General features: G+C 36.7%; 1 protein-coding gene across 12 annotated transcripts in view; it reads left to right on the top strand.

The window, feature by feature from the left end:
- MCTP1 (multiple C2 and transmembrane domain containing 1) overlaps nucleotides 1-20515 on the top strand; it is a 557626-nt gene that overhangs the window by 290706 nt on the left and 246405 nt on the right. For all 12 annotated transcript variants that reach the window (XM_059916784.1, XM_059916782.1, XM_059916779.1 and 9 more), the window contains exons 3-4: nucleotides 7199-7341; nucleotides 15344-15423. In XM_059916784.1, coding sequence (XP_059772767.1) covers nucleotides 7199-7341; nucleotides 15344-15423 — 223 coding nt within the window. The remainder of the gene's footprint in view (nucleotides 1-7198; nucleotides 7342-15343; nucleotides 15424-20515) is intronic.

Here is a 20515-nt window from a genome sequence, read left to right as displayed (position 1 = left end):
TTAAAAAATTATATTTGATCTTGTTTGGTTAGGATGGCTGCAAAAACATGGTAACATATTCTAGAAGAATTCCAGAGAAAATTGTTTCTCCTTAGGTAAAAATCATGCTTAAAGGATGAGGAGTATATTTATACCTCCAAAGTCTGTGCACTGATCACTGGTCACAGAGGGAGCTCCCAGGGGTGGGAGAAGCAGAGCCCTTTGGAAAGAATGACTCTGACATCCAGAGCACTCTTCTCTATTGCAGTTGCTCTTATGCCATAGATTAATATACAATTAATTAATATTCACAATGAAAGCAGTATTTGTCTAAATCTGTGTGAAAAAAAATGTAAGTAACCACCCCCCTTCCATGTTTTAGTTTACCAAAACTTCCAGAAGTTACCAGGAAATTGCTTGTAGATACCACCTATATAATTTATGCCGTGTGTGAAGGGGAACTTGAGTGAGCTGTATTTGCCCCAAATACATGTATTATTTTTTCTTACATATTCAGAACTCTGCATTTACAAGAGAAAAATAAGCCAAAAAAATTATTCATAAAAATCAACAGTATGTTCCTGTCATTTACACCTTCTCTATACGGTGTGTCTGGAAGTGTCTTCTACTCCTCAAAGAAAGAAATTTATTTAGTTCAGTCCTATACTACATTTTATCACAGTATTAGTTTTTATTCATCTCTGTGCTGTATCATGGTAACTTCATTAACCAGCAATTTAAAAATCACTGGAATATTCATATTCCTCATTATGGAAAAAGGTTTTAGTTTCCTTTTATTTTATAACATTAAACCATATGTGATAATAAGCTTTTTGCATTTTAATTTTAATATAGTTATTTAGCCCTATGTAATGTTTCCACTGTAGGGCATTACAAATCTCAAAAAAAAAACAAAAAATGAAGAAGGAATGAGACAGTTTAAGGAATAATTTTAATGTATAAATAAGGTACCTGTTTTGAAGATTTTTAAATCATTAATAAAAATAAATGTATATAAAGATATAATCTATTGCTCTGAGTATGCTTTGAACTTCTCTATTTTTACAGGCCTCTTTCAAGTGTGAAGGACCTTGTTATAGAACAGATATTTTCTCTGTTGTATTTGGTCAACAAAAGTAGCTAGCTTTAAATGTTTGTAGAAGGATTGAATACCTTCAGGAAGATCCACCCTAAATTTGAATTCTTTTTAACTGTTCACACTTAATATTTATATTCACTTATCTTTTTCTCTGTTGTCTTTTTTCTTCTTTCTTTTCATCTTCCTCCTTCTCCTTCTCTTTCTCTGTAAGACTGAGTTTCGATTTCGCATTGTTTTTGATTAGGAGTTAGCGTTATTGAATAAGTATAAGCCCCTGAAACAGGAATAGCTGTTTCTGTTTCATTATATACTAGGTTTGGGATAAGACTGATTTAAACTTGTTAACCAGGAGGTTCATTTATTCTGAAAATGAAAAACAGGACACTCATTACTATACGGCTATTTACATTTTAAAGAGCTTTCATACTATTTTAAGGAAAGGAAGACTGCCATCTTGTGTGTGCTGTGTTTATTGCTGCACAAAAGGGGACCCATTCAGACAAAGTTTAGTTCTATGTTGGACTTAAATTACATTAAAGGCTAAACAGTCACACAAAGTGTTGAAATGCTCAGATGTCCTGACTCAAATAAACAAACACAAACCATAGCTTGGGGACATGTTTTTCTTTACTACATGAAGAAACGTTATACAAACCATCTAATTCCTCTTTTTCAAACAATTTGATCCTAGGGTTCAGATATATACAATGAAAATTCCCTAGATCTAAAATACTCTAGAATTTTTAAAGCACAGAATTTATAAGATAAAATAATAATGTTTTAAAATAAATTCTGAAGTTAATGCTATCTGATAAAATGAATGTGTGAAAGGTTGCTCTCGAATATGATATTAATAAAATCTGAATTTTATTTTAGGGCTAACACTTCCTAGTTTCTTCTTCTGTATTTATTTGCCCTGTTTACATTTTATTATCACCATAAAAAAGATTGCAATGAGGGTCACAGTCCAGCCAATAACAACAAAGCACAGGTTGCTAGAAAATGCCTGAGAACTGCCAAGGGTGCAGTAGAGATGCCTTAACTTTGAAGAGCCGAACCACAGGCCTCAAAATAGTAATTTGATAAGTGTTTGTGCCATCTTGTGGTTGAATGCAATATTGCAACAAAACAGCACTGGCACTTGAATTTAATTTTTGAGTTTTTTGAACCAACAAACTAAATCTCTTTTGTGTGTGTGTGTGTGATTGTTAAAGGCTAACCACAAGTTAGTGGCTTGGATTTACCTGGAGTTTTATTATAATAAAATGACTTGAGTTCACTGGAAAATCTATTACAATAAAAGAACCTCCAAAACATGTGAAACTTCCTCATCTATGAAATATAATAAGGTAGCATTTCCCAAAGAGAGATCAGGGATTATTAGTCCTGAAAGATACACTCAAGATAAATAGGCTCTATGGTCAAAGACCTGCCATACCCCCTTGGAGAGTAAAAGTGCACATTGTCTTATTTAAAAGCTATAGAAAATTAATGTTTAATTTTGTATTAAACCAGCATTTTCCAAATATGCTTGACCACAGAATTCCTTTTTAAAAAACAAATAATACCTATTAATATTACCAGGTAATAAAGTGGCTACCTTTCAACATAAAAGATTAGAGCATTAGGTACAAATCTTTTACTGAAACTAAATTAAAAGAATGATGTCTCCGGTTCTCTGTGTTGTAATCACAAGCTGAAGGTCTTGAACTTTAAATTAAGGACTCTCAGTCAACAAAGGTCCCTCAGTTACAGTAATAAGTAAACAATTAGAAATTCCTTAAAGAGTTTTGACTACTAAAAAAGTTATTAAAATTTAATAATAGCACCCAGAGCCTCTGAATGATAGTTGGAAAGGGAGAAATGTAGCAGATTTTATTCTGTGGAGTCAAAACACAGCGGGAAAAGTCAGATGACTGATTCACCATGTGTGTGCATCTGGAGCTGTTTTCCTGTACTTATGACTGTGAAATTTGCTGACGTATGTGCCATCTCCAATCCAGGTTATCCTGTGGCCAAAGCCACACATTCACAATATATTTCACCTTCATAATATCTTTTCAAAGTCCCTTAAAACAGCCTTTCTCTCTTTTTTATACCAATCCCTGAGATCTTAGTGCCTATCAGAGTCAAAAATCTGTCCCTAAACCTTAACTTAACCCTTAGACCGACTCTTGTTAGCTGGATTGTTATTTCTTCAGGCCATTGGATATTTACTGCCTCAAGCGGCATCAAGGATACGATACCAAGCGTGAAAAATGTTGTTTGGAGGTGGCCTAATGTAATATTTAATTTAAAGTTCCAGCATCCTAGCTGTGTGACTTTGGGGAATTTACTTACCTGTTCCACACTATATATTTGTATGTAATACCACTTGAGGGTATTCAATAAATGCCAACAGAACAAATGAAACATGGTTTCCTCAACTGTAACCTAGATAACACTACAACTCACCTCACAGGCTCGTTGGGTGGTATGTTATATTTGACAAAGTACGTGTTCAGTAAATGTTAACGAGAGTGATCTAGATTCCTTTTTGTAATTTAAGTTCTTCCATCAAGACCTAGTGGATCACCCAGCAGGATTCTAGGAACGAGTTGTCCCTAATTCTAAGGGGATTTTGACAGTTAGCATAGACAGTGGTTGAGGAAAATGTTTCTGGTAAGGAGCAAGAAACAGATTGCTTCTGAAAAAGATTTACATTTGAGTGTATAGGCTTCTGTGCTAAATCATAAGTTATGTCAGTTGTTTGCATAATAGCTAAATTAAATAGTGTGAGATACTGATATCAATAACTGTTAAGAAACACAGTCCAACTTTCTTGAAGTCACTTTTCTTGTAAAAGGCTTATTCATACCTTTTTTGGACCAAAGAGATACAAGATTGTTATACCTTGAAGGGGGTGAACGGTTTATGATGATGTGCCAGAGAGAGAATTGACTAGGCTCCAGATTTGAGTTCTAGTCTGACCTGGAGCAAACCACTTGACCTTTCCTACTTGTGTCATCTGTAAAACGGAGGCAGTAGTTAGACTCACAGAAGCCTTAGGGTGATTAAGACAGATAATAAGTGCGAGAGTTTTCTAAGCGAGAATAAGTTACTTGTCAATATTGGCATTATTTGTAGTGTCTAAATGATTGTTCAACATCTTTACATAATAATTCTGTGATGGTGTTTTAGAGTTAAAAAAGGAAAATATGGATGTCCATGTTTCCTAGAAAGCTGAGTAGAAGGAACCCTGGACTTGGCGTCTGAAGTGTAAATTTGCCTTTCATCCTGTTACTTGTTAGCTTCTTATGTGATTTGGTGCAAGTCACACTGAATCTCAGGTTGTTTCTCACCTGCAATATAGGTTGATAATATATGCTTTCACCAACTTCACAGAGTCACTTTGAGGATGTATTTAATAGTACTGTCTCCACTGTGAACTCTAAGGTCATTCATTTACTCATCCATTGAACAAATGCTTACTGAATACAGGCTCTGCCCCAGACGCTGTGCCATGTGCTGGGACAGAGTCCTGCCCTCACGGGGGTTATAGCCAGCGGGAAAATTCCTACAGTAAACTGGTAGACATACAAATTAACCTATAAGTAGCATAATGATGAGTGCTACTAAGCAGAAGAGCAAATGTCAGGAGAAAGTGACAAAGAGACCTAATTCAGATTGGGATGGTTGAGGAAAGCATTCCTGAGCAAATTGTATTTAAATTAAGACCTGGAAGATAAGAAGTGTCAGCCAGGCAAAAGGGGAAGAGAATGGGAAGGAGGGACTTTTCAAGCAGAGAGCCTGGCTGGAATATGTGAAGCCTGGAAGCAGAGGAGAACTTCTAGTAACAGGGAAGCTGGAACAGAGTAGGGGCCAAAAATGAAGGTGGAGAAACAGCAAGTTCTGTATACCATGTTAGAGATTTTGGATTTTATTATAGGTGTAGTTGAAAGGTGTTGAGATGTGTTAAGCAAAGAAGGGGGAAGATTAAATTTGCAGGTTTAAAAGGTCAGTCTGGCCGCCATATAGAGAAATAATGGGAGAGGACACGGAGGCGTGGAGAGCCCAGTTAGGAGGCTATTATTATAGTTGCACAGCACAGAAATCACGGTAGCTGAACTAGAGTGGAGGAGAGTTAATCGGACTTGGTGGTGTCCTGGATGGAGAAGGAGGTATGGAAAGTAATTTCCCTGCGTCTTGCTTGAGGAACTGTCAAATAATGGAGCATTTAACGACCTGACATGTTAACACTGGAATGTCTATTATGTATCCAAGTGGAGGTGACAAAAGTCAGCAAGAAGGGAGGTCTACCACCCACATCATTAAGTCATTAAGTCATTAATTCATTCAATTATTCACCAAACGTTTATTGAGGAACAATATGTCTAATTCTGTACTAAGTGCTGGAGGTTTAAAAAACAGTGATACAAATGGCTCTGATCTCATGGAGCATATTGTATTTTAACAGCTGGTAGTAGTTGCATAGATGATTTTAAAAAATCAAAGACAAAACTGCATGACTGAGGAAATTCAGATGGGTGCATGATGTTAATATCCCTCAAATTACATGCTATAACACTTCCACTCCCCGGGTGCTCAGCCTGTAGCTAGGGATCACGGCCTTAAAAAATAGTCATTTTAACTGTTAAACATTTCAGTTCCGTTGACTCCCTTAAAGAATGCATTGTAACCGTTTAGTATTAAGCTTACATTTACATTTATAAACACTTTTTAAAGTTTGTCTTGTTATAAAATCAAGCTGTCAAAATGGGAGTTTCACAAAATGGGAAGTCGTTATTTTATTAGACCTGGGTCTAGTCATACAAAAACAAGGTCTTCAATTTACTAGGGGAATGTGGAGAGTTTTGAGAGAACCCCCAAATGATTAAATAAGAAAATCCATATCCTATAAGGCAATCCTTATATTTAGCATAGATATTTATGTGTCATGGAGGTGAGTGGAGTATTGAGGAGGAATATAGGTAGTGAGTTTAAGTATATCAGCCTCATAATTTTAATACCTAACATTTGTATGGTGCTTTACAATTTTCTGAGCCCCACTCATATTTTTCTTTAAATCGTGTAGACCATAGTTATCAACTATAGTTTCAGGTTGGACAAAACAGAAAGAATTAAAATTTTATTCTAAGGGAGTCAGGTCATGTATAAAGAATTATTTTCTGAGGATGAAGATTGTCACACACTGGAATGATTTCCTTGGAGATGTTCCTGATTCACCTTTTCTAGGAATCCTTAATAACAGCATAGAGTTATGAGACCAAGATTGATGTTATTCATCGGTCAAAATGCGAAATGGTATAATATAAATGAGTGTATATAGAGGCCCTTCCCTCTTGAAGTTGCAGGGGAAAAAAAAGCACAGGCGTTAGAGCCACACAGCCTTGGATAGAATCTTCACTCCGTCTCTTGCTAGCTGTGTACCCAAGAGCAACTTATTTGATGGCTCTTATTTCCTTTATCTTCATAGGGAGCTTGGGAGGTATTAATGGATAATATGAAGTATCCAGGTTATTCAACAATCATCTGTCCGCTTCCTCTTGATGCCTTCCTCTGAGGCATCCTTCCCTAGCATTCTAAAATCGAAACCTGTGAACAAAATACGGGACCAAGGATAAAATTGATACCTGTGAAGAAAATATGGGACCAAGGATAAAACTGAAGCTCAATTTAAGACTCACCTTTTCCGAAACCCATTAAACTAGTGTAAATTTTTAGCAGCATATCTAAGTCTAAAACTTGTTAAATCAGCCAAGATCATGGATCATCTTTTTTATAGTTGACCAGATGAAACGTCAGATTAATCTCTATCATTTACAACATGAATTAAATTTATAAATGCAGCATGCAGTAGAGTTTTAAAATACCAGAACAGGGTTACAGTATTAAGATCAGAAGATATAATAATAATAATTATTATTATTATTATTATTTACTGTCACTTCAATATTTAAGGGAAAATTTAGGAAAAGGCACTTAATCCTTATTTTTCTCATGTGATACGGTTTACTTAAATTTTATTCCTTTAAATACTTTCCAATGTTTAGATGAGCTATTCTCTTGCTTCTGTAGAAAAGCATGATTAACATACATCAATTTGTATCTCTTTAACAGGGACAAGTGATCCATACGTGAAGTTTAAAATTGGAGGAAAAGAAGTTTTTAGAAGTAAAATAATACACAAGAACCTCAATCCTGTGTGGGAGGAGAAAGCTTGCCTTCTTGTTGATCATCTTAAGGAGCCATTGTATATAAAGGTGAACCATTTATTTGTTTTCCCCTAATGTAATCTGATATAGAAATCCCCGTTTAATGGTTTTTTATAATGTCTGTCTGTCTGATGAGATTTTTCACCAGAGATATATTCTGCTATGCGCAATTCTAATCTGTTGGTGATGTGATAGAAATGAGCTATAGGGGAGGGGGAGCTGGTGGGAGTATTTTTCTTCTGGACAGTTCTATTACCAGTTATATTTAGGAGAATTATGAAGTCCATCTCCTCCTGCTTGGTGCAGTTAACTGATTTAGTGCACTTTGGGAACGTATAAAAACAAGACTCCATATAATCTAGCACGAAGAGCTTACACAGAACACACCCTTTCTGTTTAAAAATTATATCAGGGGAGACTACCCTGGTGGCACAGCGGTTAAGAATCCACCTGCCAATGCAGGGGACACGGGTTTGAGCCCTGGTCCAGGAAGATCCCACACGCCGTGGAGCAACTAAGCCCGTGCGCCACAGCTACTGAGCCTGTGCTCTAGAGCCCGCGAGCCACAACTACTGAGCCTGCGTGCCACAACTACTGAAGCCCATGAGCCTAGAGCTTGTGCTCCGCAACAAGAGAAACCACCACAATGAGAAGCCCGCGCACCGCAGCGAAGAGTAGCCCCTGCTCGCTGCAACTAGAGAAAGCCCGCGCACAGCAAGGAAGACCCAATGCAGCATAATTAATTAATTAATTAATTAATTAATTAATTAATTAATTTTTTAGAAAGAATTATATCAGGGATCTACCATTCCTGGTTGCAAACAAAATGCTTTACTTGGAAGGTGAGGAGGGTAAACATAATAGAGGGAGAAAAACTCCTGTCTCTATTACATTACCAGACATGGGGGGAAAAAAAAGTATTTCCTTTCATTTGATATAGTTAGGAAAAAAAAAAAAGAAGAAGAAGAATTTATAGAGTTAACCTTAATTCCTTATTTTACTTTCAAAGCTGACTTCCCTTTAATTCATATCTCTAGGTACTTATATTCTTTTTGACTCTTACGTTCTGACTATCCATGCAGTGACCAAACCGTTTTCTGCTTTTACCACATCACATGCCCCATCCTTTTCTCTAAATTGTCACAACTGGCACGTGAGCCCCAAAGGTCACTTGATCACTCTTTCAGCAATCTCTGGGCATCCTTCTTCCCCTCAAATCTTCATTTGCATTGCTTCCAGTTGTTTCTCTTTTCCACAGAAAGGAAAAAGTAATCAAGATGTTACTAAAATCATAGCAGGACCATTTATCAAATCGATGAAAAAGAGAACTCCATGTATGTAGTTGATAAGTTTCTAGAAGTCATTTTGGGGAGCATAGACCTGTATTTGCTTAAGAAATTGTCTCAAATGGACAATGGCTAAAGGAAATCAGTTAAATAGAATTAGTGAGCTATCTTTCAGTGTTCAAAAATCATGACCCAAGGATTATTAATGTGAGAGTCTTCACGGCCAACCCTCCTCCCACCAAAGGGAAGACCTCCATGGTCAGAGATGTTTCTCCCCTACTCCTCATCTCTAGAGAGAAAGAAATGTCTACATGAGAAAAAAGGAAATACCTTCATAATAAAGAACTGAGATAAGAGGAAAAAAGGAATTTAAAAAAAGACAAGTAGGATTAAGGAAGCTTATTCCTAGGGAGGTTTAGAAGAAATAAGTTAGAACAGCTGCAACCATGAAGGAAATGGATAGGAAAGGAAAGCAGGGTTAATAAGGATAGCACTGGACCATTGGGATCTCCTATAATGTCCCTTAAGAGAAAAATTATGGAAGAAAAGGATTAATTTCTAATTGCTTTTGCTGTGGATCTGTTTCTTTAATGGGATATTACTCTATGACAGAAGCACTTGGATCTCCAGTCTTTAAAGTGGTTACAAATGAATGTTCCAGTATTACATTAGGTAATGGTTGGGTTCCTCTGCTATTCTTTTGTGTTCAAGAATGAAATTCATCTGTGCAGAAATCCAGATGTCAAATGTGTATTTCAAAAGGAATATCATAATAGGCTCAAAAGCAAACAGAAATCTGAAGTACACAGAAAAAAATGGTGGCAAAAATTTTTGTTTTGGTTTAAGAGAGCAAGAATAGATACACATACATGCTGAAAATAAGAGACTGTAACACTGCCTATAGACCAAAGGCCTGGTTAATGACACACTGGGAACAAAGAAGTTAGGAGAGAAAACCCAAGGGTGGTTTTTGTTTTTGTTTTTTACCACTTTGAGTTTCCAAAGTGCAACATTATGTAGCCACAGCCTAACTTCCACCTTATAGAAGAAGATACATAGTGAATTGTAAAAGATTTGACACTTTTTTTTACATTTCTACATAAGAAAAAATAAGTTAAACAGAAATCACACCGGCCTCTCAAATACTAGTACAAACATAAAATAACAAGACTTTATTTTTATGTAATGCTTTATACTTTTTATTATGCTTTGATATTTTTCATTTGATTTTCATTTTCTGGACCATGCATAGGGCTTCTTTTGAAAAAAAATTTCTAACTTTCACCTTTACTTTTCCCATGTTTTGTGTTATCTACTTTTTGCCTAATGTGGGACACACAAAGACCTAAGTAATATACATTGGTGGAAATGATATTTTAAGTTACTAGAATTTCGTGAAGATTGCATTATTGTCATTGTCTCTACATAGCTCTGTGTGATTGACTTTTATAAGATGCCCACATCCTCTGTGATAGGAAATTAATCTTGCCTGAAAGATTTCTTAGGGACTAATTGATTCTGTAGTGACAGGTAATATGAAAATGCATCCATGAACTAGATGATTAGAAAATGTTGTCTTCAACCCTCCTCTCTATGGTTCAAGGAAAAAGAAGTCCACGTGCACACTGTAATCTGATTTCTATCAGTGTAAAGATTACCAAGGGAGGGCTTCCCTGGTGGCGCAGTGGTTAAGAATCTGCCTGCCAATGCAGGGGACATGGGTTCGTGCCCCGGTCCGGGAAGATCCCACATGCCGCGGAGCGGCTAGGCCCGTGAGCCACAACTACTGAACCTGCGCATCTGGAGCCTGTGCTCCGCAACGGGAGAGGCCGCGACAGTGAGAGGCCCGCGCACCGCGATGAAGAGTGGCCCCCGCTCGCCGCAACTGGAGAAAGCCCTCGCACAGAAACGAAGACCCAACACAGCCAAAAATAAATAAATAAATTAAAAAAAAAAAAAGATTCAAAAAGGGAAACAAAATTCAGTTCTAAGTTAAGGTTATAAAATCACACTGAAGTTACAGTACTTGTAACATTTCTAGTAAAAACAAATTTTAAAACATCTTGGTACTGTCGTTTTTAAATACTATACAAAATAAATAAATACACTTTCCAATTGGTTAGAATTCATATAGCTTTTAATTTTAATAAAAAGAGAATATTCCTTCAGTTATGAATGACTTCATAGTAAGGGCAGGTAAAAACAAGGCTGCAGGGACGGGCTTGAAACATATTTATCGTAGGGTAGCAGGAGAATCTGGGAGTTAAATGCAGTGCTTCTAATTGAGATAAGAGCCACTGAAGCCTGCTCTGTATCCACGGAGATGCTCCAGCACACATCTTAAATAATAGAGTAAATTCAGCATCCCTTTTAGTTGAATTAAATTCAGATTCTCCATTGTAATTTCACGGACACTATTATTCCAGGTACACGATGAGCACCCAGAATTACAGCGGGAAGAGGTAGAAGTAATCTAAAAGGAGAAATGTAAATTGTTGCCTGTTTGACCTAATCATCAGCTAGAAGAGCTAAATTGAAGGTGCTCTTCTAAATAATAGAAAGATTTTGATAACTAGAAAAACTGTTCTGTTTGGAGCCATAGTACTGATTCTAAGATCGTCACTTTAACAAACTTGATAGTTCCTTAAATAACTCACATCTATCCAAGCTTAAGATTTAAAATTGAAAAGGTACTTAAAGCATGGGTCAAGCTAAGGGCCATATAACTGTCTTGTCCAAAATTATTTCTCAGTAGGTTCTAAGGGTCCTAAAAAGAATGTCATATACCAACGACCCTCAACCCTGACTGTACATCAGTTTAAATATGCTCTGTGTCTGAAATCCATTACAAGATTTGAATCTGACCTCTTCTTAGCCCGTGCATTTAGGGGCAAGTAACATAAATGTTTTAAGCTTTGGATTCCTTATCTGACAAATGGAAACAATACTTTGTTCACTGAGTTGTATAAGAATGAAATTTAAAAATCTATATGATGTGTTTAACACAGTGCCTTATATATGGTAAATGTTGAATAAACATTAATTGTCATTAACTGTGCTTCTTATTGCAGTGGGAGTGCCTTTCCTATTTCATCACTCTTCTATGTTCTATATTTTCTGACACTTCACCTAGAGCAATGCTCCCTCTGACAAATAGTTTATAGAGCTTGGAACCAAATTGCATAGCAAACAATTTCATTAAGGAATGGATTCTGGTATCTCCATTCTTCCCTGTGTTTATGCCTTTGCTGAGTAATAGGAATTGAGAACTAATGTAAACCGCTGGCATTAGGATGGTAGAAAAGACTCTCCCCATGAGAATAAACAGAGTTTGAATGTTGACTCACCCATTTGGGCTGTCTATACTGATCAATTCACTGGATTCACAGCTTTCCACTTCATATGTGTAGGTGAATCCTAGGTGTTCTCATGGATTATATGTCACTGTAGTCTCCCCAAGATTTTAATCCTTAGGCTGATACAAATCAGAAGAGATTGCACAAGAGAAATTTCTCTAATTTTGGTGTAAATTTTATGTTGTAAAATACACTACTGCAGCCACTTGCAAATACCAAGGTGTCAGTTGTATAAGATATGCCACTGACCAGATGACTAAAGCTCAGAAGTGTAATTGATCAAGGAGAATATTTACTGCGGGGGTGCTGTGCTTTCTACAACAAATGTACTCCTGAAAGGTTGTCAGTAAATCAAATGACTATAAATTGAATAATTTAAAAGGCATTAGAGGAGCGTATAACTTAAATAAATCCCTTGTGACTCTTCTAATTTAAGAATCCCTTTGTAAAGCAAAGGATTTATTTTTTTTTTAATATCAACTTTTTACATATTAAGTTTGTTTAAATTGCAGTACACCTGTCCTAGAGAAAAGAAAACAGTACCTGATGCAGGGCTTCGGTACATCCTACTCCCTCAGCTTGGAGCTTTTTAACTGTTGTGTCAAGGATTGGGCAGAGGGATGCTGAGCTACAGGTTCTCTCAGCCCAGTGCATTCTCACCTCCTGGAGAGTCCAGTGGTCTGGGTCATCCTTTCAAGAGCAGACTTACCTGTTTATGCTTATTTACTCCAGTGAGCAATACAATGATTTTCTATTTGAAAAGGTCAGAAACACAGCTCTAAATCTCATCTATAACCTTTTTTTCAATCTTAAAAGCTTTCCCTGATCTCCAGTGTACCCTGTTCTTTTCTTTACAACAGTCATCAAAGTTTGTAATTCTATCACCTGTGCATTTCCTTGTTTAACATCTGCCTCCCTCACTAAACTATAAGCGCTGACAATGTGAGATTTCCTCACCACAGTTTACTCAATGCCTAGCACATTGTCTGGCACATAATAAGCATTTAATCAATGTTGACCAAGGAAATAAATGAGTAAGAAAATGTTTAAATGGATGGAAATTAGCCAACTCCCGTTCACTTAGAGTTCTTTGGAAATGGTCCCATCTGATCTAGCTCTGAGCTCTCTCTCCAACTTCCTTCCACTCTCCATCTTTCTCAGTCTGCTTCAGCCACACTGGCTGCTGGCTGATCCTTGAACATGCTAATCACTTGCTGTTTCCTCCACCTGGTGCGCTCTTCCCATTCTAGTTTCACTCTAATGGCTTAATCTTTCTCATGATTGTAGTCTCTACACAATCACACTTCCTCTGAGAGGCCTTCCTGGACTCCCAATCTAAAATATCAGCTCCAAATATATATTCTCATTGAGTGCTTATATCACTCAGCATCATGGTTTTTTTCTTACTTTTTTAAATTAATTTTTATTGGAGTAGAGTTGCTTTACAATGTTGTGTTAGTTTCTGCTGTGCAGCAAAGTGAATCAATTATATGTATACGTATATCCACTTTTTTTTAGATTTCTTTCCCATTTAGGTCACCACAGAGCATTGAGTAGAGTTCCCTGTGCTATACAGTAGGGTCTCACTAGTTATCTATTTTATACATTGTAGTGCATATATGTCAATCCCAATCTCCCATTCATCACCCCCGCCTTTTCCCCCCTTGGTAACCAGTAGTTTGTTATATGAAATTATAGAAAAACAAAGCAAATCTATGCAACAGAAAGCAGATTGGTGTTTGCCAAGGGCAGAGCAGGTGAGGAAGAAGAATGTCGAACAGGATCATGAGGGAACTTTGGGAGTTATGGAAATGTCTTCCACCTTGACTGTGTCAGTGGTTGCATAGCCATAGACATTTGTCAAAACTTATTGAACTGTACCCTTAAAATGGATGTATGTCCACTCCTGGATATATATCCAAAGAAAATGAAAGCACTAATTAGAAAAGACACATATACCCCAATGTTCATGGCAGCATTATTTATAATTGCCAAGGTATGGAAGCAACCTAAGTGTCCATCAGGAGATGGTTGGATAAAGAAGATATGGTGTGTGTGTGTGTGTGTGTGTGTATAATGGAATACTACTCAGCCATAAAAAGGAATGAATTTTTACCATTTGCAACAACACAGATGGACTTAGAGGGTATTATGCTAAGTGAAATAAGTCAGACAGAGAAAGACAAATTCTGTATGATGTCACTTATATGTGGAATCTAAAAAATACAACAAACTAATAAATATAACAAGAAAGAAACAGACTCATAGATATAGAGAACAAACTAGTGATTACCAATGGGGAAAGGGAAGGGGGGAGGGGCAAGATAGGAGTAGGGGATTAAGAGGTACAAACTACTATGTATAAAATAAATCAGCTACAGGATATATTGTACAGCACAGGGAATATAACCAATTTTTATAATAACTATAAATGGAATATAACCTTTAAAAATTGTGAACACTGTGTTGTACACCTAAAACTTATGTACTATTGTACATCAACTATACCTGAATCAAAAATTTTTTTAATTAATTAAAAAAATAATAAAATATCAGCTCCCAACACATTCCCTTACACTTTTATCTCCATGGTGCTCCTCACTGAACTGTATATATCTATTTGGGTTTCTATGGACTCTCCCAGCTGTTCAGTGTAGGGTCCAGAAGGTCAAGCACATTGCCTGTCTTTTTCATCATAGTATGAATACAAACCATGAAGGGCACAAAGAAGATAAATAGTTTTGACAAAAGAAAGAAATACATTCTTTTCTTTTCCTTTTTCTTTCTGTTTTGTTGTTGTTAGTCACATTAATATTATGCCCTAATCATTGCTTGTGATAATAAAAATTTAATTTAAACTTAGAATAACTTTATGAAGTACTTTAATCATAATATCTTAATGTTTACTTATTTGTATGTTTAAAATGGCATTGTCCTATAATATCAGAGAATATATGTTTGATGACCTGAAAAATACAAGAAATTGGAGTCATATCTTCATCACCTACAGCCCAGTATGGAAGACATATTTATTGAATTTCATACCAACTCACTTTGCCTTTCAGTAATGCTAATAGACCATCTATAATGAGAGGAAAATATTCTAAGCCTGTGGTTCCCACATTTTTGATGATTCACTGTAATTTATTTGATTTTGTTATCACCTTCTTTGACGTTCTACTTTATACAAATCAGTAATTTTAATTATAAAATTAAATGTAATTTCCTTTGAATGTTTTGTGAGACCTTAGTATTTCAAAACACAAAAACAAAATTTTAAAAGTAAATCTTAGGAAATTTTATTGATTTTGGTGATATAGACAACCAGTATTTTATAATGAAGATGTTTTTCACTTAAAGCTTATATTGGAATTGTTTATAATAATGTCTGTGTCTTTGGCTTCATAGGTATTTGACTATGACTTTGGTCTACAGGATGACTTTATGGGCTCAGCCTTTCTGGATCTCACACAATTGGAGTTAAACAGGTAACTTTTGAACTGTTGTAATATCACTACACCTTTTTATGAAACTGGGCCTGTGTAACAGAAAATGTCAACAGATCTGGGTTCTAGTCTCTGTTCTGTCATTTATGGTTGTGAGTCTTTGTGCTAGCCAGACTTTCTCAAGTATGTCTTTCTCACTTACCTGGTGGAAATAATACTTAGCATCTTCCCTCACTATCTCATTCGACAGCAACTATTCAGCAGAAAATTTCTTTTTTTTTTTTTTGGCCACGCCATACAGAATGAGGGATTTTAGTTCCCCAAACAGGAATGGGACCCGTGCCCCCTGCAGTGGAAGCACGGAGTCCTAACCACTGGAGCTGGACTGCCAGGGAAGTCCCCAGCAGAAAAATTCTTAAGACACTTTCTTTGTCCCCCAGACTGTGCTGAGCACCAGGAATCTAGATTAAGACACATTCCTTGCTCTCACATTGATGGTGTGATCATAGTGGGGCATAAAGAAGATGATACATGTTAATCAAAATTATTAATTTAAGAATGAGGCCACCACATAGGAAATAAGATGAGTACACTATGCATCGAAAATAGCAACACTCTTATCACTTAAGCCGAAGTAGAATCTAATTTTGCCATCATCAGTAATCCTAGGTTACTGAGGAGTAGCCCGAAAGTGGAGGCAGATTGGTTGTATTTACTCAGTTACATTAACTTATCATTGCTTGACTAGTTGTAAAGTAATGATTAGTTATAACTAAATTAATATTATAAATATTAACCATTCCTTGCACCGAATTATGGGCTTTTATTTTTTTAATGTATTTCAACATAGGAGATAAGACTTGATTAATACTACAGAAGAAAAAATAGGTTTTAAAAGGTCCAGCAGTGCTGGAATGGATTACAAAGGAGGCTGCCAAATCATCTTTGGTGGTTTTAAAGAGATGGTTTAGATCAGGGGTCCCCAACCCCTGTTAGGAATGGGGCTGCAGAGCAGGAGGGGAGCGGCAGGCGAGCGAGCGAAGCTTCATCTGTATTTACAGCCGCTCCCCGTCACTCGCATTACCGCCTGAGCTCCGCCTCCTGTCAGATCAGCAGCATTAGATTCTCATAGGAGCGCGAACCCTACTGTGAACCGCACATGCGTGGGATCTAGGTTGCGCGGTTGCGTGCTCCTTATGAGAATCTAATGCCTGATGATCTGAGGTGGAGCTGAGGCAGTGATGCTAGCGCTGGGGAGCGGCTGCAAATACAGATTATCATTAGCAGAGAGGTTTGACTGCACAGAGAGCATAATAAATCCATTGCTTGCAGACTCATGAAGCTGCTGTATAGCACAGGGAGATCAGCTCGGTGCTTTTTTTTTTTTTTTTTAATAAATTTATTTATTTATTTATTTGTTTATTTTTGGCTGCATTGGGTCTTCATTGCTGTGCGTGGGCTTTCTCTAGTTGTGGCGAGCGGGGTCTACTCTTTGTGGCGGTGCTCAGGCTTCTCATCGCGGTGGCTTCTCTTGTTGTGGAGCACAGGCTCTAGGTGCACAGGCTTCAGTAGTTGTGGCTCACGGGCTCTAGAGCGCAGGCTCAGTAGTTGTGGTGCACGGGCTTAGTTGCTCCGCGGCATGTGGGGTCTTCCTGGACCAGGGCTCAAACCTGTGTCCCCTGCATTGGCAGGCAGATTCTTAACAAGTACGCCACCAGGGAAGCCCCCCAGCTCAGTGCTTTGTGACAACCTAGAGGGGTGGGATGGGGAGGGAGAGAGGGAGGCTCATGAGGGAGGGGATGTAGGTGTACATACAGCTGATTCACTTTGTTGTACAACAGAAACTAACACAACATTGTAAAGCAATTATAATCCAATAAAGATGTAAAAAAAAAAAACCTATCAGTGAGTGGCAAGTGAAAACAAGCTCAGGGCTCCCACCGATTCTGCATTATGGTGAGTTGTATAATTATTTCATTATATATTACAATGTAGTAATGATAGAAATAAAGTGCACAATAAATGTAATGTGCTTGAATCGTCCTGAAACCATCCCCCACCCCCCAACCCCCCGTCTGTGTAAAAATTGTCTTCCATGAAACTGGTCCCTGGTGCCAAAAACGTTGGGGGCCGCTGGTTTAGATGATCATGTTATATCATGTGGCAGGAATAGTGGAAAGCAGAGTAATGGGTCAGATCACAACTTTATATTTTAAATGTAGATGAAATATAAATAGTAGAACTCCTTATATGTTGTAGTCTGAGCACAATGGCAGCTTATTGGTGGTCTTCCAATGGTTATCTATGCCTCAAACTGGACAAAGGAGTGGCCTTTTCTATACTTCCTATGTGTCCTTCATTCCAACCCAGAGCCTAGCAGGCCTGACCTCGGGGTGATTGTTTGCTCCCCGCTTCACCACGGCTGAAGGAAGTCCTAGGTGGTGTTGTATGTGGTCTGTTATCATGAAACTGAGCTCCAGCTAGACTGGGCTGTGCTGTTCTTCTGTAAAGGCCACGGTTATTTTCTCTGTAAATTCTGCATAAGGGTATGCAAATTACTAGGTTTAATCACAGAGCATAAGTTTCTCTTTTTCTCTATTAAAGATAGATTACCGGTGAAAAATAATTTTAAATGGAAAAACATATGAGATGGGTAAAAAAACAAAAGATTATGTATAAGCATTTGGTATTTATTTTACCACATTACTTATTTTATGTATTTAGCTAACTAGACTCTCCCCTCAAAACCACATAAACATCAAATTACCACTTTTAAAAATCAAATATTTGTGTATACCATTACATTCTATGTATAGAAATCAATATGGGAATTCCCTGGCAGTCCAGTGGTTAGGACTCCGTACTTTCACTGCTAAGGGCCTGGGTTCTGGGTTCAATCCCTGGTCGGAGAACTAAGATCCCATAAACCACGCAGTGGGGCCGGAAAAAAAAAAAAAAAAGAAATCAGTACTCTCTGGATGTAGACAGATGGATAATAATAGTAGTCGTATAAATACTTATGCTACTATATAATGCATTAAGGTATTGCTTTTGAAAAAAATAATAAATAAGCATCATAAAGAATTACAAATGTTCTTAAATCTTTATCATGTAATCATTATAAAAATGTAATGAAGTTTTGGCTATTAATTTTTATATGTAATCATTTTTACAGGAAAATGAACCAAATCAAATTGTAACCCCATATAAATACATATGTGTGTATGTGTGTATATATATGCATATGTGTGTATGTACATATATATATATATATATACTATAATGCCTAATATGCATTTGTTAAAATAAAAGGAACAAGTTGTTATCATCAAACCACAATGATTAGTTACAACTAAATTAATATTGGAGCAATTTGCATCACAACTATTGTAATTTATGTATATTATCAGTTTGATAGGTTACTTATGTTTCAATTAAAACCCCTGACATCAAAAAACTGTTCATATTTTTCATCACACCATTTCTTGAATTGGTAAATTAAGCATCATTTGAAAGAGTGTCCTAGTATTGTAAAATCTTAGCACTGAAAGGTACCTGTGGTTCCCCCAAATTATTTGGGGACCTTTATAAATGTATAGATTTCCAGACACCACCCCCAGTCTACAGAACCAGAATCATTATGGATAGAGTTCAGGATTATGCACTTTTTAAAAGCTTCCCAGTTGATTCTGAGGTGCAGCCAGGATTGAAAGTTTTTATTTGGACCACTTTCCCCATCAAGCCCTCTCCCCAGTACTAGAATCCAACAGTATCATTTACTAAATGTTAAGCTCCATGAAGACAAGTATCTTATTTTTGGTCTTGACTACTGGTTTTTACCCAGAACCTAGTATCACATATGTTCAATTCATGTTTTGTGAATTAAATGAATAAATGATTGAACAAGCAAGGGAACATTCCTAGTTTGCCAACATTTCAGGATTCAAGTGTGGTGCTGAATGTTCCACAGTCCCTTAGGCTTATGGAGGGCATGAACCCCTATTTGTTCAATATTAATTGAAATATGTAAACAAGATATTACCTACACATTATCAGTTGAATGTGTATTTTACATTATTTTCTAAAAGTTACTGTGGGTAATATTGAGCAATTCATAATCTCTTCCTCAGAGATACTTATCTAATTCTGAAGCCTTCTAAGTATTGATCACCTCTTCCAAGTGCTGGTTTCCTTGCATTTCTGAATCTAAAAATTTAGGCATAGGTTTAAATAGCCAAAAATAGAAGCATTATTTTAAATAGTAGAAGTTCTTCAAATAACTCTACGTTGTTTTTAAAGTATATTTATAATGTATATCAGGCAATTTATATTTTATATTTTCCTCTTCTCCCACTTGTTTGTTTACTCTAAATCATACTTCTGATTAAGAAAAAAAAATCTTAAAGAACTAAAAGGAAGGTAGTGGTCAGTAAAAGACCGTCATTGAGTTGTTGGACTCAAATTTATAGAAAATAGCCTCTATTGCTCTCTGTGTATTTAGAGATCACAGAGAAGGGCCTTACAGTTTTCTTAATACTGCTGTATTTCCTTAGCCTTTCCAGCAGCCCCACGGCCTTTCTAGAACGCCATGAAGAGCTGAAACTTAGGCAGTGAATCCAAGTATACCCAATTGGCCCATGATTTACTGGATAACTTAATACATTGATGTTATTTTAATAACAACAAAAATTGTACCAGGAAATTAAAGGAAGACAAAATTGCTTTTCTTCTTAAAAATATATAGTATATATAAGTCCATGCACTCTCTCACTTCGTCCCAGCTTACCCTTCCCCCTCCCTGTGTCCTCAAGTCCATTCTCTACGTCTGCATCTTTATTCCTGTCCTGCTCCTAGGTTCTTCATAACCATTTTTTTTTTTTTTTTTTAGATTCCATATATATGTGTTAGCATACGGTATTTATTTTTCTCTTTCTGACTTACTTCACTCTGTATGACAGACTCTAGGTCTATTCACCTCACTACAAATAACTCAATTTCCGTGCTTTGTGACCACCTAGAGGGGTGGGATAGGAAGGGTGGGAGGGAGATGCAAGAGGGAGGGGATATGGGGATGTATGTATATGTATAGCTGATTCACTTTGTTATAAAGCAGAAACTAACACACCATTGTAAA

This window comes from Balaenoptera ricei, chromosome 3, assembly GCF_028023285.1.
Source record: "Balaenoptera ricei isolate mBalRic1 chromosome 3, mBalRic1.hap2, whole genome shotgun sequence".
In the NCBI taxonomy this organism is placed as follows: Eukaryota; Metazoa; Chordata; class Mammalia; order Artiodactyla; family Balaenopteridae; genus Balaenoptera; species Balaenoptera ricei.
The sequence above is the reverse complement of the archived record's forward strand: the minus strand, read 5'-3'. Positions and strand labels throughout refer to the sequence as shown.